The sequence below is a fragment of the Nelumbo lutea genome, chromosome 4 (assembly GCF_056320005.1).
Source record: "Nelumbo lutea isolate HS-2025 chromosome 4, American lotus-T2T, whole genome shotgun sequence".
Lineage (NCBI taxonomy): Eukaryota > Viridiplantae > Streptophyta > Magnoliopsida > Proteales > Nelumbonaceae > Nelumbo > Nelumbo lutea.
In genome coordinates, this window is record NC_142687.1 from 14,831,126 (window position 1) to 14,856,756 (window position 25,631).

General features: G+C 41.1%; 1 protein-coding gene across 2 annotated transcripts in view; it reads right to left on the reverse strand.

The window, feature by feature from the left end:
• Window positions 1–24,480, reverse strand: part of LOC148854102 (DDT domain-containing protein DDR4-like) — a 32,936-nt gene extending 8,456 nt beyond the window's left edge. For both annotated transcript variants that reach the window (XM_088984360.1, XM_088984359.1), the window contains exons 1-7: window positions 23,603–24,480; window positions 23,392–23,502; window positions 15,332–15,418; window positions 15,190–15,227; window positions 15,018–15,099; window positions 14,694–14,800; window positions 14,341–14,497 (exon numbers count right to left, since the gene is read on the reverse strand). In XM_088984360.1, coding sequence (XP_088840486.1) covers window positions 14,341–14,497; window positions 14,694–14,800; window positions 15,018–15,099; window positions 15,190–15,227; window positions 15,332–15,418; window positions 23,392–23,502; window positions 23,603–23,962 — 942 coding nt within the window. In that variant the 5' untranslated portion in view covers window positions 23,963–24,480. The remainder of the gene's footprint in view (window positions 1–14,340; window positions 14,498–14,693; window positions 14,801–15,017; window positions 15,100–15,189; window positions 15,228–15,331; window positions 15,419–23,391; window positions 23,503–23,602) is intronic.
• Between the last annotated feature and the right edge of the window lie 1,151 nt (window positions 24,481–25,631).

Here is a 25,631-nt window from a genome sequence, read left to right on the forward strand (position 1 = left end):
ACTATAGAATAGCTACAACTGGTACAGTTCTCCCAATTTTTTCTCTTCTTCACTCTCCTTGGTCATGTGCCGAGTGAAAACCCTATGAATCTGGGGCGGCTGAATGTTGTCGAACCTGTGTAACCCTAGTTTTCTTGGATCGTGTGATCCTGTTCATGTGTTAAGACAACTGTAGGACAAAAATGACCTGTCTTCTCAATGGTTTGAGTTGACTATAAGTAAGAAGGATCTCTCCTGCTGATTAGTGGTTGTTAGACATTCTAGAATTCTGGTAGGAGGGGACTGTTAAAGGTCTGAAATCTGCCCAATATTACCTTAGTTTTTGTCCGGAATTTGGTACTATTTGTGCTCAATCTGGTTGGTAAACCCGAGTGTGGGTGTGAACTGAGTGGAGCATTGTTTTGTGGAGTAAGGAGGGGTCCTAAGTTCGGTGTTTGGGACTGATTAACTGCTTGACCATGTCGACTGAGAATTCTGCTATCAGATATCTCAAGGAGCCATAATGGAGTGAGTGGGGGAGTGGATATGAGCTTTCCCATGGCTGTCATTCCCTTTGATGGTCTGAATTACCTTGAGTGGTCTAGGGGGATAAAACTCTAGATCACTGCTAGGGGGTGAATAGGATACATCAATGGGAGAGTAAAGAAACCGAAGTATGGAAGTGCTGAGCATGATAGGTGGAACCAAGAGAACAGTATGGTGATGTCTTGGCTCTTGGTTTCAATGCTGCCACAAGGAAGACTTTTATGTGGACTGAAACTGCATGTGAGATATGGGAACAAGCGAAGTCCACTTATTCAGAACAGAGACACTATGCCAAGATATATCAACTACAAGCTGAATCTTCTACTTGCAAGCAGAGGGAGAGGATTCTCTCGATGTACTATTCTGATTTGACATCAATATGGAAAGAACTTGATCACTATCAGAATGTGAATTGGAAGTGTGATGAAGATGCAAAGGCCTATAAGTCACTTGTATCACAGCAACGCGTGTTTGCCTTCCTCCTAGGGCTGAATCCGTCATATGAGTCCATCAGGGCACAGATCTTGGGTAGTAAAGACTTGCCATCAGTCCAGGAGGTGTATGCCTTGGTACAATCAGAAAAAAGCAGAAGAAGTGTGATGAATGGTGCAGAAGGGGAGTCAGTTGCCCTAGCAGCCAGGGGAAATTCAGATACAAATGTCGAAGGTGGCTGTAAAAGGGGTGACACTCAGAAAAAATCAGAAGATAAAAGCAAGTTTTGGTGCACTCACTGCCAGAAGACACGACACACTAAAGATGGAAAACCTAGATGGGCACAGGATTTGGGTAAGAAGCCAGCACTAGATCAGGGCAAGAAACCAGGCCAGCAGAATCAAAAAAGGTATAACTCAGCTAATATGGCATCGATAGAGACTAGTCCTTCCATAACTCAAGAGAGACATCTCGGTTCTGACCCTAAGGAAGATAATATCAACTCCTTCCGTGAACATTTGGAATTGTATGGTAGGACTCTCCGCCAGGTGGATTTTGGGCCTACTCCTACCTCATTTGCGTCTACATCAGGTAATGCCACAGCCTTCCACGTGTCATCTCATACTACTGATTCACCTTGGATTATTGACTCTGGAGCCTCAAATCATATGACCGGTAAGTCAAATTTGTTCCAGACATATAACCTTCTCTTTGGGAGAGATAAGATAAGACTGGCTGATGGTTCTTTTTCTACCATAGTTGGCCAAGGCACCATATCTCTCCCACTTGGCCTTACTCTTCCTAATGTCCTGCATGTTCCGAAATTACCTATTGATTTGATGTCCATTAGTAGTCTTACTCACTCTTTGAACTACTCAGTCACCTTTTTTCCGTCTTCATGTGTGTTTCAGGATTTGACCTCGGGGAAGACGATTGGTAGAGGATGCATGGTGGATGGTCTCTACGCGTTGGAGAATAATGCTGGTCTAGTGGTGACCGAGTCCACAAGTTCGTCGAGTGAGAGTCGGGCCTATTTATGGCATAGTTGCTTAGGTCATCTTTCTTTTGAGTTGTTAAAAGTTATGTTCCCAAAGTTGTTTGAGTCCTTGTCAGTGAGTCAGTTACAGTGTCAAACTTGTCAGTTGAGTAAAGCATTGTACAAGTTCTTTACCTTTACGAAATAAAAGATCTGAATTTCCATTTCATATTGTTTATTCTGATGTTTGGGGCCCTGTTACTCTACCTACTGCGGCTGGCTATAAGTATTTTGTTACTTTGATTGATGATTATTCTCGATACACTTGGGTTTACACTATGCGATCTCGAGATGAAGTGCCACAAATTGTGAAAGATTTTTAACGCATGGTGTTCACTCGGTTCCAAACGGAAATTCATATCTTCCAATCGGACAATGCAAAGGAATATTTCCATAGTGATCTCACGAAGTTCTTTGCTTCGAATGGGTCACTTCAGCGAAGCTCTTGTGCCAGGACACCCCAACAAAATGGTGTGGCTGAACGAAAAAACCGTCACCTTCTCGAAGTTGCTCGTGGCTTGCTGATTCATATGAATGTGCCAAAACAGTTCTAGATGGATGCAGTATTGTGTGCAACATATATCATCAATCGCATGCCCTCTCGGCTACTAGAGTATAAGGCCCCACATCAGCTCTTGTTCCCTACAGCCCCGCTATCCACCATTCCAATGTGTGTTTTTGGGTGTCTTTGTTTTGTCCACAACATGTCACCTACTAGTGGTAAACTTGACCCTCGGGCTACTCCTTGTGTTTTTCTTGGTTACCCTTCATCTCAAAAGGGGTATCGTTGCTATGATCCCATTGCCCGCAAGTACTATGTTTCCATTGATGTCTCATTCTTTGAGAGTCAACCATTCTTCTCAGTTTCTCCTCAGGGGGAGAGTAGGGTTGAGGAGAAACAGGTGACGACTCATATTCAACTACCTCCTTTACCCGATCCTCCTCCGTTCCGGGTTTTTCATCGTCGACATAAGAGCCAATAGAGTTCAAGAGCCATGGAGCCGGACACTATGCAACCAACATCATCGGATTCACCCGAGGCAGATCCGTCTCATCAGCCAGGTACACTTGCTCCCATTGCTCCTTTAAATGTTGATTCACCTGTCACCAATGATCTTAATATTCCTATTGCTAAGAGAAAGGGTGTTAGATCTTGTACCACTAATCATTCTATCTCTAATTTTGTGTCCTATGAGCATGTTTCACCCTCGTACCGTGCCTTTCTCTCTTCTGTGGATAGTGTCCCCGTTCCTAAGACCGTGGCAGAAGCTTTGTCAAAACCTGAATGGACAGATGCAATGCAAAAAGAAATTGATGCCTTACACAAAAATGGTACTTGGGAGTTGGTAGATCTTCCTGAAGGGAAGGAACTAGTGGGGTGCAAGTGGGTGTTCACAGTGAAACACAAAGCTGATGGAATTGTTGAAAGGTACAAGGCTAGACTGATAGCAAGAGGCTTCACACAGGTATATGGAGTGAACTATGCAAAGACTTTTGCTCCAGTAGTGAAGATAAACTCTATCCGGATTATCCTTTCCTTGGCAGCAATCTTGACTGGGATCTTCACCAATTGGACATCAAGAATGCCTTCTTGAATGGTGACTTGGAAGAGGAAGTGTGCATGACCCAACCCCCAGGGTTCTGTGCCAAAGGCAATGAACAAAAGGTGTGCAGGTTAAAAAAGTCCCTATAAGGGTTGAAACAATCACCTCGGGCTTGGTTTAGCAAGTTCCATTTAGCAGTCCAACAGATGGGATTCAAACAATGCCAGTCAGATCATACCCTGTTTGTGAAAAGAGGTGAAGGTAAAATCGATTGTGTATGTGGATGACATAGTGATCACAGGAGATTAGGAGGCTGAAATCCAGAGACTAAAAAAATTCTTAGCCACTAAATTTGAGGTGAAGGATCTAGGCCCCTTACGATACTTTCTTGGAATTGAAGTTGCCCGCACTCACAAGGGCATCTTTATTTCCCAACGGAAGTATGTACTAGATCTACTAGAAAATACAGGCAAGTTGGGGGTAAAACCATCTGATTCACCTATTGAACCTAATCACCATTTGGGAGACAGTCTGGGAGAGTTTTTGAAAGATGTAAAGATGTTCCAGAGACTCGTGGGGAGACTTCTGTATTTGTCTATGACCAGGCCTGATATTGCCTATGCAGTGGGTGCCCTTAGTCAATTCATGCACAGCCCGAGGACAACTCACTTTGAGGCTGCAGAGAGGATCTTGAGATATCTCAAGAAGTTTCCTGGAGCTGGTTTGTTGTTCCAAAAACACAGTCACTTAAAAGTGGAAGTATATACTGATGCAAATTGGGCAGGAGCAGTCAATGACCGAAAGTCTACCAGTGGTTATTGTGCCTTTGTAGGAGGAAACCTGTTATGGACGCGTTTACTAAGAAGACTCACCAGCGTCGCCAGCGGCAACAGTAAGCCCAGCCCATCCCATTTACTTGGCACAACTCAGCCCATCTACTTCTGCAGCAACAGTGGGCTTACTTCAGCAGTAGCAGTGGACCCCCAGCCCACCTACGTTGACAGCACTTATCTTATCTTGTTACCTACCTATCTTATCTTGTTACCACATTAGATTAGGACTTACTTGTTAGATCAGAATAAGGAGTGATTTACTCTCGTTAGATTAGGAGAAGATCTCCACGTCCAACTAGGAGTGGGACTATTGTAATCTTCTCCTACTTAAGGAGACCCTAGTAAGGAATAAAGGCATTGAATATTCAGTCTCAAGAAAGCAGGAGAGTTGGTGATCTCTTGAACAAATCACCTCCGCCCAAGAAGAGCAAGATAGGTGCCTCACGCAAGGGGAGAGACAAGGGGAAACAGGAAGGTTTTCCCGTGGATAGCCCCGTGACTAGATCCTACTCACGAGCCCTCAACAATTTGGTATCAGAGCAAGGCGTCATGGGTGAAATCAGAGGTCCGAGAGATCAAGGATGAAATCAGAGTCCACAAGCTTGAACACCGCGACACAGAAACCAATTCCGAGGTCCGAGAGATCAAGGATGAAATCAGAGAGCTTTGGCGCCTGATAGAGTTGTTCCTTTCTAACAAAGAAAGGAACGTCGACGGAACAGCAGCCACCAGCAATCACCGACCAGACCCGTCGGAATCATCCAATGAACAGCAGACCACTGGTCAGGGAGCCACCATTATTCTAAAATATAGCAGATTGGAGTTCCCGTCCTACAACGGCAACGGAGACCCCCTGGGTTGGTTGCACAGGTGCGAACAGTTTTTTTGCAACCAACGGACTGATGACCGCGACAAGGTTAGCCTGGCTGCCTTCCACTTAACAGAAGAAGCCCAGCTTTGGTTCTACCGATTGGAGCAAGAAGAACCCGGGCTCGGCTAGGCGCAGTTCAAGTCATATTGCCTTCTTAGGTTCAGACCTTCGCTGACAAGTAACCCCTTGGGCAAGCTGATCAATCTCAAACAAACAGGAACAGTGGCAGAGTACCAATGCCAGTTCCAAACCCTCCTCGCCAGAGCATCATCCGTGTGTCCGGACCAACTGGTAGACATGTTCACAGCCGGATCATCAAAACCTCTGAGGGTGGACGTAGAGATGCAGAACCCTCCAAATCTAGTAACAGCCATGAACCTAGCCTGTGCGTTCGAGTGGAAGCTGCAACTCAGCCGCGGGACCATCAGCCCGGGGCGACCACCAACCTTATGGGCTCCCCCGAGATCAACCATAGCAAATCCCCTTCCTTCGGCCAACAGAGAATAGAAGACCCACTCAAGTAATACCCCCAGACCAGTGACAAGCGTAGGGAGCAGCGTAGTGGCTCCTCCCATTAAGAGATTGTCTAGAGCAGAGATGGCCGAACGACAGGCGAAGGGCCAGTGCTTTAATTGCGACGACCTCTATTCTGTCGGGCATCGGTGCAAGAGGCTCTTCTACCTCCTAGTAGATGAGCAAGGAGAGGACGACGAAGAAACCGCTACATTCGAGCTAGAGATCTCCCTCCATGCCATTACCGGCATTAAGAACTCTCAGACCATGCAGCTGCAGGCCCGAATCGCAAGCCAACCAGTACGGATACTCGTAGATTCAGGGAGCATGCACAACTTCGTGAGTGAGCACGTCGCCCTGCAATTCAATCTACTAATCAAACCCCGTCCACAGCTCCGGGTAGCCGTCACGAATGGCGAAAGAATCCACAGCCCCAGAATCTGCAAGAATGTCCAGATATGGGTGGACTCTGAACTCTTCTTTGCCGACTTATTTGTACTGTCCTTGGATGGGTTCGATCTTGTCCTCGGGATCAAATGGTTGATCACCCTAGGCCCAATTCTATGGGACTTCAACGCACTAAACATGACTTTCCATTTGAATGGAAAGCAAGTCTCGTGGCAAGGTTGTAAAGAAAAGGCAAAAATACCACAAGCTCATACACTCCAAGCAGAAACCATGCAGACAACAGCCATGGAGAAACTCCTTGCTGAGTTTTCAGATGTATTCCAAGAACCAAAGGGCCTTCCCCCTCCCCGAGCTTGCGATCACCGAATCCCTATGATAGCAAGCTCCGAACCAATCGTCGTCCGGCCATATCGCTACCCATATCTACAGAAGGACGAGATCAAACAACAATGCTCCGAGATGCTGAAACAAGGGATTATACGAACCAGCCATTCCCCCTTCTCATCACCAGTCCTTTTGGTAGCAAAACAGGATGGATCATGGCGGTTTTGCGCTAACTACAGGGAATTCAACAGCCGAACGATCAAAGATAAATTCCCCATTCCCGTGGTCGACGAACTGTTGGACGAACTACATGGGGCCCAATACTTCTCCAAACTAGACATCCGGTTCGAATACTTCCAGGTCTGAATGGCTCCTGAAGATGTGGAAAAAACTGCTTTTTGCACCCACCATGGCCACTTTGATTTCCTAATCATGCCATTTGGTCTCACAAACGCCCCATCCACGTTTCAGTCACTGATGAACGAGGTATTCCAGCCCCATCTGCGCAAGTTTGTCTTAGTTTTCTTTGATGATATCCTCGTATACAGTAAATCATGGGTAGAGCATGTACATCATCTGCGGACCGTATTCAAGCTCCTATAACTGCACAGACTCTTTCTCAAACAACCTAAGTGCTCCTTCAGAGAGCAACAAGTGTTGTACCTGGGCCACGTCATCCACGGACAAGGGGTCACAGTAGACAACTCCAAGATTCAGGCTATCAAGGAGTGGCCACGACCCCAAAATGTCAAGGCTTTGCGCGGGTTCCTCAAGCTGACCGGCTACTACCGCAAATTTGTACGAAATTATGGACTGCTAGCCACCCCATTAACTAATCTGCTCAAAAAGAATTCCTTCCGGTGGGACAATACAGCGGAGGCAGCCTTCGTGACATTAAGAGACGCCCTGACCTCCACTCCAGTTCTACAATTACCGAACTTTGGCCTCGAGTTTACCGTCGAATGTGATGCATTCGGTAGTGGTATTGGAGCTGTCTTACAACAGCAGAGACACCCGATCACCTTCTTCAGTCGCAAGTTGGCCGATCGGCATATGAAGCTACCAGCCTATGAGCGTGAGCTAATCGGACTAGCCAGGGTTGTGCAGCATTGGAGGCCGTATTTGTGGGGACGGTCAATCATTGTCAAAACCAATCACTACAGTCTCAAGTACTTGTTGGAACAGCGGCTCACCACGTCCCCTCAGCAGCACTGGGTTCGCAAGCTGCTTGGGTTCGATTTCCGAGTAGAATATAAGGCGGGCTCCACAAACCGCGCAGCCGATGCCCTTTCTAGACGTGACGAGGAAGGAATGTCCTTGTACGGGCTATCCCAACCACGTCTCTCTCTCTTGGACGACATCAAGAAGGCCCTACCACAGTCACCCGAATGGACCCCTCTTGTACAGAAAATACAGTCCAGAACTGCCAATCCCAACTGGTCCCTTCAGAATGGCCTAGTCCTATATAAGGGACGGGTCTACCTCCCACCTGGGTTTCCCTTAATCTCCTCCATCATTTCGAACATCCACAACTCCACCCATGAGGGCGTTCAGAAGATACTGCATCGTGTCAGGTCCGATTTCCATTGGACTGGTATGAAAGCTTCTATCCGGGATTTTGTCCAAAACTACTCCACATGCCAGCAGCATAAATGGGAGAACTTGCACCCGGCAGGCCTCCTTCAGCCCCTTTCAATCCCCACTTAGATCTGGTCCGACATATCCATGGATTTCATCGAAGGACTGCCCAAGGTAGGTGGCAAATCAGTCCTGCTCGTAGTGGTAGACCGCTTTTCCAAATACGCCCACTTCACTCCCCTCTCACACCCATACAGTGTCGCCTCCGTCGCCCTCGCCTTCTTCACACACATTGTCAGGTTACACGGGTTGCCTGAATCCATTGTCTGCGACAGGGACCCGGTTTTCACTAGTGCGTTTTGAAGGGAGTTGTTTCGCCTTCATGGCACCACCTTGGCCTTCTCTTCTGCATATCATCCACAGACCGACGGTCAGACGGAAGTGGTACCGCATAATAGAAATGTATCTTCGATGTTTCGTGGGTGACCAACCACGACGGTGGGTGGACTGGCTGCCTTGGGCCGAGTATTGCTACAACACTGCCTACCATTCTTCTCTCAACATGACCCCTTTTCGCGTCGTCTATGGCCGGGACCCCCTCGCTTACTATCCTACGAACCAAGCTCTACCCGTTTGGAGGCAATTGACCACTCCTTGCAGGAACGCGACGCCCTTCTCGCCGACGTCCACCTTCGCCTACAACAAGCTCAGCTCCGCATGAAGCACACTTATGACCAGCGCCATCAGGAGCTAACACTTGAACCAGGGCAATACGTTTGGTTAAAGCTGCAGCCCTATAGGCAACGCTCCGTACGCCACAAGGCCACATCTAAACTAGGCCCTAAATTTTTTGGGCCCTTCAAGGTCTTACGGCGGATTGGCTCGGTTGCATACCAGCTCGAGTTACTAGCAAACAGTCGGCTTCACGATGTTTTCCACGTCTCCCTGCTGAAACCGTTTACAGGCAACCATCCGAACCAAGTTTCCACCCTACCGCCCCTACAGAAATGCAAACTTGTCCCTGAACCAATAGCTTTGCTCCGCTCCCGCATCACTGGAGGCACTCCCGAAGTTTTGGTCGAATGGGCCAACCTACCCCCAACCGAAGCCACTTGGGTTCCCTTGGCCGACCTCTGAGAGACTTTTCCTGACTTCGAGCTTGCAAACAAGCTCTTGGTCCAGAAGGGGTGTAATGTTATGGACGCGTTTACTAAGAAGACTCACCAGCGTCGCCAGCTGCGACAGTAAACCCAACCCAGCCCATTTACTTGGCACAGCTCAGCCCATCTACTTCGGCAGCAGCAGTGGGCTTACTTCAGCAGCAGCAATGGGCCCCCAGCCCACCTACGTTGACAGCACTTGTCTTATCTTGTTACCTACCTATCTTATCTTGTTACCACATTAGATTAGGACTTACTTGTTAGATCAGAATAAGGAGTGATTTACTCTCGTTAGATTAGGAGAAGGTCTCCACGTCCAACTAGGAATGGGACTATTGTAATCTTCTCCTATTTAAGGAGACCCTAGTGAGGAGTAAAGGCATCGAATATTCAGTCTCAAGAAAGTAGGAGAGTTGGTGATCTCTTGAACAAATCACCTCCGCCCAAGAAGAGCAAGATAGGTGCCTCACGCAAGGGGAGAGACAAGGGGAAACAGGAAGGTTTTCCCATGGATCGCCCCGTGACTAGATCCTACTCACAAGCCCTCAACAAAACCTTGTCACATGGAGGAGCAAAAAACGAAGTGTGGTGGCTAAATCCAGTGCTGAAGCAGAGTATAGAGCAATGGCTCATGGGGTTGTGGAAATCATGTGGATAAGAATATGTTAGGTGAACTGGGTTTCGCAGTAAGCAATCTTACGTCACTCTACTGTGACAATAAAGCCGCCATCAATATTGCTGCTAATCCAGTTCTGCATGATAGGACGAAACACATTGAAGTGGACAAGCAATTTATCAGAGAGAAACTTGAAAGTGGAGAAGTGTGCACACCATATGTCAGCTCGGAAGAACAACTTGCAGATATCTTCACCAAAGATCTTCATCATGTGCGGCACAAAGATTTGTGTGACAAGTTGGGCATGATTGACATTTATGCTCCAACTTGAGGGGGAGTGTTAGAATAATGTTAAAATAACTTAGTTGCAGATGTTAGGGCCTGTTTGGCTAATTAAAGTGTTTTTTTCTTTTATTTCTATTATGTTTGTTATTGTACTCAGGGGCACAAGGGTCTTTTCCCTTGTTATTTCTGTCGCCCTATATATAGTAAAATAAACACTGGCGCCGCCAGTACTGTTACATTGCAAACCTTCTTCTCTTCTCTTCTTCTTCTCTTCTCCTCTCCTCTTCCTCTTATCTCTAGTCGACCACACTGTCATAACCCTTCAATCTCTAGACTTGATACAAAATTCCTTCTTCTTCTTCCACTTGCCACCGCATAAAAAAAAACGGTATACCAATCCCCCTCCTTCAACCATTTACACCTTGATTTTTGTCCCCAACTTATTTCCTACTGAAGAAGATAATCCTCTAACTGTTTACGCAATTTCCATCTTAGCTCCTTATCTTCTTCTGTAAGACAACCCCTTTCTTCCTTGCCATCCAGGTTCTCAATTTGTGCAGTCACTATTTGCTTTCTTTCTTCTAATCTCCCAAACTCTAATAGGTTCCAGTCCTTGATTTTGCCTTTTAGATACTAGAGCTTCTTATGAAACCTCAATCCACTCCATTTCACTATTAGATTGCTTTCTAGCCACCACTCTTTGACTTTCTTTATGAACCATGGGTGTCCTAGCCACATGTTTTCAAACCTAAAGGGAGCAGGACCAGCACTTCTCACTTCCTCCCTACAGATTACAATAGGCCAATAGTCAGAAGTCACCCTTGGATATGCTATAGAGTTTAGATTCCCCCAATGTTCTTCCCAGTCATTTGAGAATAGAAATCTATCCAGCTTAGAGCAAATCAGGTTCACTTGGAGATTGGACCAAGTAAAACAGCTATGTGATAGTGGGATCTCTTTAAGCTCATAAACATCCACAAATTGATTGAATTTCCTCATACTCAAGGTCGATCTCCGCCTCAGACCATTTGTCTCTTCCAGGAATCTTATAACTTTAAAGTCACCTCCAAGGCACCAAAGCCCTTCCCATAGTCCCCTTATATCGACCAGTTCTTCCCACAACTTCCTTCTCTCTCCATAATCATTTGGACCACATACATTGGTAAGCACCCATCCTCCACTTGTTTAAACTTCAAGGAAATTGAAAATTGGCCTATTAACTCTTCCTGACCTATGAGTACTTCATTCTTCCACATTGTGACAACACCTCCTGTAAACCCCAAGAAGGCAGAGCCGCCCAGCTAATCCCCCTGCCTCTCCAGACACTCTTTGCCCACCTAATGTCAAAATCTGCTCTCTTGGTCTCCTGCAAAAGTACCACATCTGGGTCTGTTTTCTTGATGGCCTCTTTTATTACTGCTCTCTTCCTAGCACTTCCCAAACCTCTGATATTCCAGCTTAAGATCCTCATCTAACTATCTTCCTTCCCCTTAGACCCTCTTGCACTCAATTAGTCCCCTTCCTTCTTTCTCCTTTGACCTTCAAACCTCTATCTCCTCCCACTTCCTTTAACATCCTTTCAGCCCCACTCACTCCTCTCCTTTTAGATTTTGCTTCTTCTTTCTTTGTTTTCAAAAATACTTTGAGAGCATTTGGATCTTTCAATTTGCACCCCAATTTCTGTACAAAACCCGCCACAAAATCCTCACTAATTACATCTCTTACACTTGACTTTCTACTTCCCTCCCCTGTTTTTGTCTCCCCCCTTCAATTAAAGAAACAATTAAGGTTATGTTAAGGTTTTATTTTACTTCATCTGCACTGCAAATAAACAAATCAAAGTAAAACCTATAACCAAATCAAACCAAAATTTGGACACAATTTATTTGCACTCCCATGCTTTTGCATCAGTCCAAATGAAATTGCATTGCAAACAAACAAGGCCTAAACTACAAATGCAAGCAATTACAGACAGATTTATGACAACCATGAACCAACAGGGCTCCAACAATTAACAGTTACTTTTGTCACCTCGACAACAGATGAAAAGGTTAGATATTGAATGATGCTTATATGTAGATGGCATCTCTGATTCCTAAATACCTGTATAAGGGTGTCAATATTATGTTAAACACTTCCTCTTTTAGTGTAAACTCTGTTTCTGATACCATGTCCGGCCATGTTCTTACGTATCCAGCTAACATAGGATGACACCTCAAAGGAATCATCAACAAAGCTTGTGCTTTTTGTCTGTGATCCAAGCGGATAAACATAGCTAAATACTAGTCACATTGCACTACTAATAACAGTTATACCAAAATTAAATTAGCATTCAAAATGTTCTTTTATCAACTGTCATGCTCCCCACCATCTCTTTCAACTTAAAAAAAAATAGATTTAAAAACTTTATCTACTAAATCAAAGTTTTCCACTAAAATACAAGGAAGGAGTAACAAAATCTAATGGGAGATAGAAATATGTTATAAATATGAGAAACTAATATTATATTTATTTTTAAGGTAAAATTATAAAATAAAACTTAGAGAAGAAATAAATAATCTCTTAAATGGTAATTGTAGTGGTATTTAATGCAGTATTGCAGGGACATGGATATGAGAATCAGAACCTAACATATTTCCAGGAATCAGAACCTGAGGGTCACCTTACCTAAGAAAAACTCGTGCAAAGTTTATTATTTGATGAAGTTTATTGATAATTACTAGTGAAAGATGATTGCTGGTTGCTATGGAACCTAGGGAATTACCTTAGGATTTAAGGGTTTTATTAAAAAAAGTAGTCACCTAGGCAACAAGGTAACAAGGTGCCCCCCTGTTGCCTAGACTCATCTTGGTGCCTCAGAAACCATGTATCGGCCTATAGAAAAAAAAAAAAAAGTACAAGAGCCTATCTTTGTTAAATAATAACGTTTATAGGAAAATGCCATTCATTTTGTACATTAGTTGTTCATTTGTGTCAAGTAAACAAGAAAAGGAAAGGAAAATGTTATGTAGTCACCATTTTTTCAAAGAAATCTCCAGGATTGCAAATTGGAAGAGTTGTTTGTCCAGCTCAGACAACTCTAAACTGTAACTGCATTGCCTGCTGAAAGGGACTCATAGTGTGGAAATGGGTGGAGGGTTCTCTGTCAGCTCCTACACAAAGTAGTTCACTGGTGGAAGGCCTAACAACTACCCTAGTAAGTTTCTGTAGAATCCCATTGTTCCAACCAATATAGCATTTATGTTGTGGACTGCCGCTATGTGTTAACAAATGTCTTATAAAGAAAACTTTGCAAAAATAGAGCATGAAGAACTATGGCATGTGCATTCCATCCACATGACAGAGAATCAGTGGGAAACCATTTTATGCACTGCCAAATTAGCAGGAAAAATATGAACTTCCTTTTGAGGCTGAAATTAAACTGGGCATTCCCCTAGGTTAAACAGATGGTGAAGAGGCAGTGAATAAAGAGGCCAAATATAAAAGCAAAGACAATATGGAAGGCCTTACCTGCTGCTGTGGTGCGGTCAAATTGAATGGAAAGAAATTCTTGCATTTTCAACGGTAAAGCAGCCTGGGAAGATGAAATTATTCGAAGTGAAGGCCTTAAGTATTCTAAGAGCTTTTGTGTCAAAATGGTTACAAGGTGTTTTTTAATCTCTTTTTGGACAATTGTACAGACGACCTTTGATTGACTTGCTTGCCACATTTATATGGTATAGCAGATGAGCTTATGTAAAATGTGTGCATAGTGTGCTTATCTGGAATACAATACGACATTCAATAACAGTGTGCTTATCTGAGAAATCACAGCATTGATGTTTGCCCCAAAATTATTTTCCTTTGTCACGATGCAAATATCTTGTTTCAGGATAAAGCATTCTAATATTGTGCATTACTACTTAAAGATAGAGTCCCAATATTTAAGGAAAAGAAGAAACATTAAAAAATAATAGCATTTAGCATTCTATTTACCTTGAGAGGAAATTTTCTAATTTTCTACAGAAACATATATATGGGGACAATCAATAGGGCATTTAATGCACCATTTACTTAAAGGTTAAAAGCATAACAATGTAATTAGATTTTTGTACAAGGTAATTAGATTTTCATGGGATAAACATCCAGCAGAATAAGGCAAGTATGCACATTTATGTGGTTCATATATATATGGGTCAATGCAAAATAAGAAGAAAATTCAAAATAATAACTTACAGCAACCTCCTGGAACTCATCTAAATTGGATGCTACTGTTTCCCATTGGCAAAATATATTTGGAAGGGATGGCATCCCCCTTCCTTTCAGCTTTTTAACCTCAATTTTTCTATTTTCACGATATAACCGATGACCAATAATGGGATCATCTTCATACCTACACAAATAAGAAGCATACATCATATAAAGCTTATGATCAATGACTAAAAACAGAGAATGCAAGGGTTTCACTTTTTTTTCTTTTTCCTTTTTTTATTTTTGTGCACTATCAGAAAGGTAACAGCTACCTCAATAGTAGACATGAACAAATCCCAATTTGAACTATCCAAATCTGAAGAGCTTATTTAGCTTACCAATATGAAATTCCGTGTGAATCACCCCCAATTCTTTCTTTACGAAACCCTGAAAGCTGAACACCATGTTTTATAGAGCTGTCAATATAGTTTCGGATATCTTCTTGCTGCAAAATGAAGAGCCAGGGTCAACTACTTCCACCCATATACATCCAGAGAGAGTTAGAAGTAACTTATATTGAACTAGAAGACCTGACTACAGGATTTAAAAATAATAAACAATTGTCATGACATAGTCATGCAGTATATCCAATAGAATTGGCATATTTGGATACCTCTTCAAACAAACTAAGAAAACCGAATGTACGGGTCGAACATTTATACCTCAACACGGATGTCACATAGTGCTTTCAGAATAACTACACGAGTTCCAGGATCTAGTGCCTTATAAACTTCAACCTCCATCCTTAACAAAATTTACATTATAAGCATGTTAATTTAGAGGGAAAAGGAAAGTTAAACATGTTTTCATGTTTTGTCATCAAAATATACTCACCCATGTGAGGCTACAATTGGTATCTCACCCTCTGCAACCTGTAATAAGGTACCAAGATAATGTAAGTTCAAGAATATCAAAGAAGGTGGCCTCACTCATTTAGCAGCATGACTGACAGAAAAAAAAGGGTCTTATTGCATACCCAATGCCACCAATCCCTCAATTTTCTGCATAACACTGTGACCCAGGTAGCACGTCCTAGAGCCATCCGGGTAACAGGAGGAATTGCCTATAAATAAAATATATCAAGCACATAAATATTTTTTTATTAGTAACTGATTAACCTTTATTGATGAAATAGTGTTATAGCATACAGATAATTACAAAGAAATCATTTTACAACAAGATAAAGCTAGCCCATTGCTACTCTCCCCTAAAGCTCCAGAATAGTCCCAAGGTACACACAGTACATGAATTATTTGAAAAGCATGTACTGATATTGATTAAAGCCATTAAAAGGGAAGTTTTACATTATATACACCAAGGTAACCCATACAAACAGATTCATTGCAACAAAAATGATCATATAGCATTGCAAAACCATAATAAAAAAAAAATAAGTTTTCATTGATTCACAGTGGGAACCTGATGCATTACTTATCATCAGCAATTGATGATGCAAATTACATACAATTTGAAATGCAGATCACACTGATAATCGCATGCAAGCACAGAACCGCATGGTAAACTGCATTTGAGAGAAATCTCATGACAACCAATAAGACACAACTGAACTAGACAATCAACAATATACAGGAAAATTAAGTAAACCCAATGTGCCAGAGTGTAAATGCAACATGGCAATGCATGAGTGAGAGTAAACAGTACAACATTGTTGATAGCTTTCCTTTTCTGATTGATTACTGATTCCTTATCCTTCAGAGTGTTTCTTTCTCTCCAAATCCAGCAAAGAACAAAATCTGCATGTAAAAATAAAAATACTAAAGATAACTAAAATAGCTACTTACTGCACAAGATAAAGATGTCCTAAAGATACAAGGACATAAATATTACATCTCTGAACTGACAAAAAATCTTCCTGTTTAATATCAACCATATATGTGACAATCCTAGCAATCTATAGACGAACACTACAAAAAGTGTAGTGTGCAGTACAGAACGTAAAAGCCTCTGACATTAGCTTTAAGGGTAATAGCATCAACTGTCTTGATCAAAAGCCCCTGCTAAAGAAAGAAAAACATTTTGGTGGCCATAATAAATAAATAACCATCACATGGGAATACAAATTAATCTATGCTCTCTAAGTAAAATTTCTGCAGTAACTCCCTCAGAAATCCTTTTTTTTTTTGGGAAAATAAGAAGCAAAAAAAAGAAAACAGTGGATAGAAGAAAGCTAACACCGGCACACCAAAATGCCCAAGCCTAATCAATCTATTACTAGGATTTTCCCAAACCATCTAGGGGCTATAGACTCGCAACCTAAGCAGTTCGCTTGAGTCAAAATATGATGCACAATCAAGTGGGCAGCAGAGGTATGAGGAAACATATTCTGAGCAAATGAGTGAAAGCATGTCTGTTTTTTTTTTATTGGAAATGGTAACTTCATTAATACAACTTAAGAATAATTTTCCAGAGTTAAGTACAGCTGTCAACCCTAAACAGGTGCTGATCTCCTTGTCCATTTGAAGCATGCACCGATCCCTCTTGTTGTGTTGAGGATTTCCCTTATGGGCTGTCTATAAATCCAGGCTCCCAACTTACCAGATTGCAGCCACTCAATCAACAATTTAGAGTCTCCCTCTATCTCAATTTGGTGTAACACCAAATATTTGGCATATCTTACACCTTGAAGCAAAGCCATCACCTCCGCTCTCAATGAGTCCCCCACTCCTATTGGTCCTGAAAACATAGCCACAATTCTGCCATTTTCATCTCTGAATACTCCTATACCAGTAGGGGCCGTGTTACCTCTAGAACTCCCATCAAAGTTCAACTTCACTCTTTGTTGTGTTGGTTGGGACCACACACAATAGGTTTTTTGGAAATTGTAGATGCCACCACTTCCTAATTCCTGTAAATGTCTTCAACTGAGAAGTCTTTAAACAAATCCAAAGTTTTCAACCATTGAATAGTCATAATGATTATCCTTTCTACAATTGCCTCCTTGGATTTATCCACTCCTTTAAAGATTTTATTATTCCTTTCTTCCCAAACTAACCATAAGAATAGCTGCTCTTGTGGCTCTCCACATTAATCTTCCACGTTTCTTCAGTTGCCTGAAAAGGCTTGCCACATCTAGGGGAGGTGTCCACCTGCAACCAAAGATAGAAGAGAACCAGGCCCAAATAAAGCACACAAAAGGACAAGAAATTAATAAGTGTGTGATCGTCTCACTAGAGCCCAAGCAAAGGCTACAAACATGGGGTGATAGGCATACATTTGGCCTTTTTTTGCAACATATCTAGAGTATTGATATTTTGGAGAACCACCTCCCAACAAAAAGCCCGAATTTTGGGGGGTACAAGCTGACACCATATCTCCTTTGAAGGAAAGCTCCTTGTAGGGTTTGATGATTGAATGAGGACATCAAAGAAGGAGGAACAGGTGAACACGCCAGATGGGGAAGGTTTCCAAATTCTACTGTCCAAACAAGATTAATCCAGGTAGGTTGAACCTAGAAGGTTAATTAATTCATCCACCATTGTCATTTCCGACTCCCTTAAACCTCTCCTCAAACCCAAGTCCCAAGAGTTATCAATAAAAACTAAAGAGAATACTTTTCTTTTATTTTCTGATAGTGAATAAATAGAAGGGAACCTTCCATTAAGGGGAATGTCTCCAACCCAAACATCTTCCCAAAACAACACTTTATTTCCTACACAAGCATCAAATTTGACATAAGGAAGGAATGAAGGTAAAATACCATGAATAGCTTTCTAGGGAGAGCATCGAGAAGCCCTAAGGTCGACTCCTACATCCCAAACATCGTCTATCAATCCATGAATGCTAATAATCACTCTATGCCAAAGTCCGCCTTGTTCCAATGGCAATCTCCATAACCATTTTCCCAATAATGTTGTGTTTCTTAGCCTAAGATTTCCCATTCCTAGGCCCCTTCATCTATACTTCTAGAAACCACCTCCCACTTCACTAGGTAGTCTTTTTTGGTGTCTCATATTCCTCAAAATCTTCTCTAGCTGGTTTGTCACTTTCATCAGTATCCTAAAGGTAGATAGGAAGTACACTGGTAAGTTTGCCAAAGTTGACTTTATTAGGGTTATCTTACCTCCCAAAGAAATGTAGTTTCTCTTCCAATTCGCAAGTCTCTTTGTAAATCTCCCAATCATTAGATACTAGAAACTATCTATATTAGGATTTGCTCCCAATGATAGTCCCAAATATTGTAATGGCCAATCCCCTACTTCACACCCCAATAGTCCAGCTAGTTGAATCACCTCTCCACTTCCTAAATTTACTCTTGCCACACAACTCTTGCCCCAATTAATCTTAAGGTTGGAGATCCTCTCAAATTTATGGACTATCCTTTTTAGGTTGATAAGTTCTCCTGTAAGTTCTCCTGTTTTCCCTACACAAACAAAATAATACCATCTGCAAATTGTAGGTGTGTAACCACCACTTCATCCTTTCCAACTCTCCAGCCTCTAACCATATTGTTGGCATCTACCCTTATGATCAACTCACTCAACACATCAGTTACCAGAGCAAAAAGGAAGGTGTGCAAATTGTAGGTGTGTAACCACCACTTCATCCTTTCCAACTCTCCAGCCTCTAACCATATTGTTGGCATCTACCCTTATGATCAACTCACTCAACACATCAATTACCAGAGCAAAAAGGAAGGGGGATAGAGGATCTCCTTGTCTAAGGCCCCTTTTGGCAAGAATAAAAATCTCTTGCTACTCCATTTACCAAAATGAAAAATGACATGAAGAAATGCAACCCTTCACCCATTTACACCATCTCTCTCGGAAACCCCTATGCTTAACAATTTTCAACATAAATTCCCAATCCACCATGTCATAAGCTTTCTCTAAGTCCAACTTGCAAACCAGTCGTCCCTTTTGCTTTTTCCTTCTTCTAAACTCTACACATTCATTGGCAATGAGAATTTGATCCATTATTTGTCTCCCAAACACAAAAGTCCCTTGATTTGGAGAAGGCATGTCTGTTGAGGCTTCCGAATACACCGTTAAAGAGGCCCAACATACTACATCACCTAAATGGTTCATTTAACACCATGCATAGAAATATTATGGTATGGTGCATGATCTAGATGGTTAAAAGGAGAAACATGATTCGTTATACCTCTAGCTTTGTGTTTTCTAGCCATAGGGCTCTTCTATAATCTATTATTCCCTTCCCTTAACAAAGTTTCATCGTCACCTATCAAAAGAAAAATGATAGTGAAACTACTAGGGCTGTCCACGGGTCAGTTTGGTTCGGTTGCATTTAGTTTTGTCAACCGAACCAAAAAAATCAGGTTGGGTTTAAGACCAATTGTAACCGACCAACAAACAATGAAAACTAACCTCATTTTTCAATTTGTTTTACATCAGTTTAAGCGGTTTTAATTAAACCGAACCAAAATAATTCTTTTATAACATAAAATGTCAATCTGCCCATCTACCTATGCTCCTACAATTGCAATCTGCCAATTGTTGTAATGTCATACTTCATTAATTAGGTTGTCTCCTCATCTCAAAAAGTTTGCCAGTTAACTTTTTTACTTTTTATCAAATTAAATGGATAGACATGGCTGAAAAGACAAACAAGGACAACAACAATTGTGAAACGAAAAGAAAAAAGACAAAAGCATGTAACAATATGAAGGTCATAACACACACACACACACACACACACACACACACACGCAGTTCGGGTCGGTTTCACGTCGGATTACAAAAAGGATAACCGCATTCGAATCGCATAATCGGTTTTTGTCATGTTCTAAACCGAGAACGACCAAATCATTTTAGAAACCAACCATATCGGGTCAAACCGGTTTGGTTTGGTCGGTTTGACCGGTTTACAATATTTTGTGAACAGTCCTAGAGACTGCTTTACCTTATTATATGCCTCTCTATCAAATCTAATTTCAAAATGAGAGCCTCAAAAACATCCAAAATAACCCCAACAACTGCCTCAAGGACATGGAGGCACATGATACTGTTTATCTCCGGAACAGTAGGGACTTTCAGCTCAAATCCAAGAAAGCAGAACAGTCCAAATTCTTTTTCTCCCTGAATTCGCTTGCCTATACCTATTTCTTGACCACTTATCCCATTTCCTTATACTTTCCATATGGCTATATCTTCACTTTTTCTCCACATAATTCCTATTTCATATGCATTCAATCATTATAACACCAACATTGTGACTTGAAGCCAGGTAATTATCATTACAGCCTAAGTCTTCAACAATTAAATTAACCCAAAAAACTAAAAACATCAATAATTACATTTCTTTGAGTGTCAATAAACAAACACTTAGAACCCAGTTATATCAATTCACCATCCATATCTGGTTTTAGATGCCCTGTATCAATGAAAAAACCTAGAAAACTTATCCATCAAAAAAAATTCTAGAAAACTTATACAGCATTGTAGCAATTCATCAAGCACACACTTTCCTAAGGTTCAAAGTCATAATACACTTGGAAATTTTTTAAGTGATGAAGTAAATCATCTAATCTTGGAACATCATCCCCATGTAAATTTCCCCTATTCCTGAAATCAATAAAGAAAGGCATAGAGTGAATTCAATTGGATAACTTTTTAACCGATAAATTCAATTTAATAAGTTTTTAGATTATTGCCTAAAAAAGTCTAAGCAATAAAAGCTTTCATTCATGGAAACCCTCTGAATTATATCCATATCATACTGTCAAATATTTGGATCGATAACATTGAATGAAACCATAATCTGTTGCATATCTTAAAATGTTGCATTAAAAGCTTTCCCTGTGAATTTTGATATGATAACCACTGAATCATGATAGGTAAACTGGCAACACATCACATAACAAAGAATTATTTGTCTATTTGACTTTATGTTCTAGGTAGAATTATTTTCAACAGATTATATTTATTTCATTTATTATTATTTTCATCATGACTGCTTAGAACCTCTTGAATGGGTAATATTAATGTCAACCTTGTGACCTGTGAAGAAATTGCCGATATTTATTCTGGTTTGTTTAACTTTTTTTTCTATCAACACGTTTATTTAACATTGATGCACAAACTCTATCATGAGAGATTCATGGGTTGTTATTCTTTTAATCTTTCAAGAGATCAAGAAGATGCATCCATTCCCATTCTCCAGTCACCTTTGAATATCTTCAACCTCCTTACTTTCAAAACTAAGCATCCAAGTACAGTATTTTAAGATGGATGCCTTAGGCATTCTTAGGCTTGCAGGTGCGACTCATTTTGTGGGGTGTACCTCAGATGAACAGCTGAACCTAACCACCTAAGTACACTTCGCCTGACTTGTTACTAACTTTTGATGAGTTGACCTTGTTTTTGATGTTGAATACATGACTTACTATATTGTAAAGTGTTCCTGTGATGTGCAGCGTTTAAACAGTTTAGCCTATTTAAGACTTGAAAGTATGAGGCTACAATTTTCATGTTAATAAGATGATATTCTAACCAATTAAGCTTATAAAACTTTGGAACTATTTTATTTCTTTCAAAATTTAGATTTGCATATTCTTGAAATATACATTTTTCTTTTGTTTTCTTTTCCAAAGTGTCTCACTTCGTTCATCCACATGCCCCATGGCCCCCACCTTGTGACTTGCTCCTCAGGTTCTAGGTGTAATAAAACTAAATTTGCATGTCCTTGGGTAATATTAATGTCAACCTTGTGACCTGTGAAGAAATTGCCGATATTTATTCTGGTTTGTTTAACTTTTTTTTCTATCAACACGTTTATTTAACATTGATGCACAAACTCTATCATGAGAGATTCATGGGTTGTTATTCTTTTAATCTTTCAAGAGATCAAGAAGATGCATCCATTCCCATTCTCCAGTCACCTTTGAATATCTTCAACCTCCTTACTTTCAAAACTAAGCATCCAAGTACAGTATTTTAAGATGGATGCCTTAGGCATTCTTAGGCTTGCAGGTGCGACTCATTTTGTGGGGTGTACCTCAGATGAACAGCTGAACCTAACCACCTAAGTACACTTCGCCTGACTTGTTACTAACTTTTGATGAGTTGACCTTGTTTTTGATGTTGAATACATGACTTACTATATTGTAAAGTGTTCCTGTGATGTGCAGCGTTTAAACAGTTTAGCCTATTTAAGACTTGAAAGTATGAGGCTACAATTTTCATGTTAATAAGATGATATTCTAACCAATTAAGCTTATAAAACTTTGGAACTATTTTATTTCTTTCAAAATTTAGATTTGCATATTCTTGAAATATACATTTTTCTTTTGTTTTCTTTTCCAAAGTGTCTCACTTCGTTCATCCACATGCCCCATGGCCCCCACCTTGTGACTTGCTCCTCAGGTTCTAGGTGTAATAAAACTAAATTTGCATGTCCTTATATAATATTTTGTTCTTTTGTTTTCTTTTCCAAAAATATCACCTCATTTTCTTCATTGACACCTCAGTTTACGTTGTTGCACTTTAGTTGCACTTCTTGCTTATAAAATACCATCCAGAAAATATATCAAAAACCTAAAGCTAGAAAAATTAATATTTAGAATGTTTGAAGTTTATGGGTTATACTGATGCCACAAAATTACATCTCAGATATGAATTTAAATCAACAAATGCCTGAATGAAATAAAAACCAAAACTTTAAGGATGACAACTCATCATCATCCAAGCCTTATCCCAACCATATGGGGTCGGCATTAAGGATGACAAATATGCCAAAGTTTTAATAAATGTCCTCCAGGCATCCTAGAAAATCTCAAAGTTGTGATCACAACCATAATGTTAACATTTCTCAAGAACTCTCATCGACCAGTGACATGAACTAAGAATGCACTGGAATTTGAAGAAGCAAGAACTTGCCAAAGACCTAAAATGAATAATCATAACACATAAAAGAAAGTAAGAACCACCACCCTGATGCATGAACTTCACTCTCTCATTATGAGAGAGGCTCTGAGATAGCATTCAAACACCAAGACTTGTTCTTCTATAAAAAAAATAATAAGAAGAAGAAGAACTTTGCAAGCATCAGAGTACCAACCTTTAACAAAGGTATATGTATATCATCCAGAGTACTATTCGGCGTGATCAAAGCAGTTTCAAGCTCCTCAGCCGAGAACTCAGCTGAGATATTCAAAAGCGGCCTAAAAATCTATAAAAGAGAAAAGGTAACATTCATGAGCCCTAGAGCAGCAAAAGCATAGCGAAACGATGAAATGCACAAGGAAAAGAGAACGACTTTCACTGCTCACATGTAAGAAGTTGAGAAGAGAGGCCAACTCCCACATTGACCGGAGACTCCAGCACGGCAATTGCGAAGGCGGAGACTCGTTAACGAGCGGTGTAATGATTTTGCTGTATTGCTGCTGCTGAAGCTGCTCCTCTTTCTCTTTCTTGGTTGAAACCGACTTGCGCTCTGCGGCGGAGGCAGCGGTGTACAGCCTAGCTGAGGAACGAGCGGTACATGCGCGTGAAGGACGCTCTTTTCGGCCTGTATGGTTGTTGTTGGCGAAGGTGGCAGTGGTGGCGTTGTTGCTGTTGTTGTTCCGAGGCTGCTCTTCGGGTGAAGATCCACCGTCGGGGCCCGCCGTCGAAGCGTCCTCGGACGTCATCAAGAGAGATCGAAGGGAGGAGGGGATTCGAATTGCTTACGGAGGAATTAATCCAAAGATCGAGGGTTTGCATTCGAGACCACAGAGACAAAAGAATAGAACTAAAGAAGAAGAAGAAGAAGAAGAAGTGTGTCCTTAGGGTGAAAATTAACGAGGAGACCCAACAAGGTTGGATTTTCAGACTTCATTGACATGGCGAACCAGTGCCCCATCCCACCATCACATCAAATTTAAATATATAAAAATAAAATAACCAGGTTTTGATAAATATTAAAATACCTTTTCCGTTTATTTTCTGAGGGGGGAAACGAGGGAGAGAAAGAGGGAATGAAAAATGAAATACAGGAGACAGAAAAAAAGAGGGAAGGAAAGAGCACAAAGAGAAAGATAGGAGGGAGGTAAAGAGAGAAAATGCCCGGAATTTGGTCTACACTCTGGACGGACTGCAGTTATTTATTCAAATTGTGTTAACTCTGATTTTTCCATGTTTTTTTCTTCCTCTTTTATATAGATTTTTTAGGTTTAATCTCAAAAAAAGGTTAATTAAACAAAAAACATGTGTCCGATAGTTAGAGTATTAACAAAATCAAGATCATTGATTTAGTGGGACCCAATAGAAGAATTTTCTAGGGCATGCATGACAGACATTGGATTCTCTCGGGCTCGGTTGATGAAATGAAACTAGAGTTCAGTTATCGTTTTCTCAGACGTCTGCAAATCTAACGGTGGTATCAACGTCAACCCTGTCTTTACGCTATTTCTTTTTGGGGGGGTGTTGAATGGGACCCAGTAATTGAATGAACCGGCTTGATTAATTAAGAATATAGAAAGTTCAATAGGAATGTAACCCCTAAACTGCGATCCGTTGCTTTACCTAATAATCCCTTTGCATTGCAGCCTTACAGAGAAAGAGAGAGGGGGAGAGATGTGAGAATCCAGATGCTCTTAGAGGCACTAAACGCAACGCTCGCACGGTACGTCTTTCTCCAGTCCAGTCCAGGCCGGACCGACCCATGGGCCTATACAAGTGCAGCAAATCCCAAGTCACATAAAACTAAAATCCAAGGCTGTGTTTGTTTGTGATGTAAAACGTTATCACCTGTTCGGTTTTGTGGGCACTTGAATAGAGGTTTGGTTTATATCGTAAATTGATATAATATTACATTAATCAAAATACTGTTAACTGTTAATAAATACTGTATTTATGAAAATACTATAATTATTGAAAATATGATTAATTAGTACTGTTATTAACAGTATTAAAATACTGAAATTATTAAAAATACTATAATCGTTAACAATGTTTTTTATCTGCATTGTGGGATTTTTGGTTTTTTCTTCTTTTAATATTTAATATCACAGTAATGGCGTATTGGTTCCCAAAACACGGTGGGAGACCAAACCACCTCTCTTCTCTCTACCATTTTTCACATTCAAACTCTTAACACACAAATCCTCTCACTCTCAGGCGTCCAGGGACCAGAGTCCGTTAAATTTAATGGTTTTGAGCGAGAATGACATGGCATAAATTCATTTGCGGTGGCAGAAATTTTTCGAGGATGAGTTCCTCCCAAATAGGCAGTTTATATCTCTGGCTGATATAAAACCCATTTGCTTCATTTGCGCTAATTGGCAGTGCAAATTTGCATCACAAAAGTAATTGCAAATT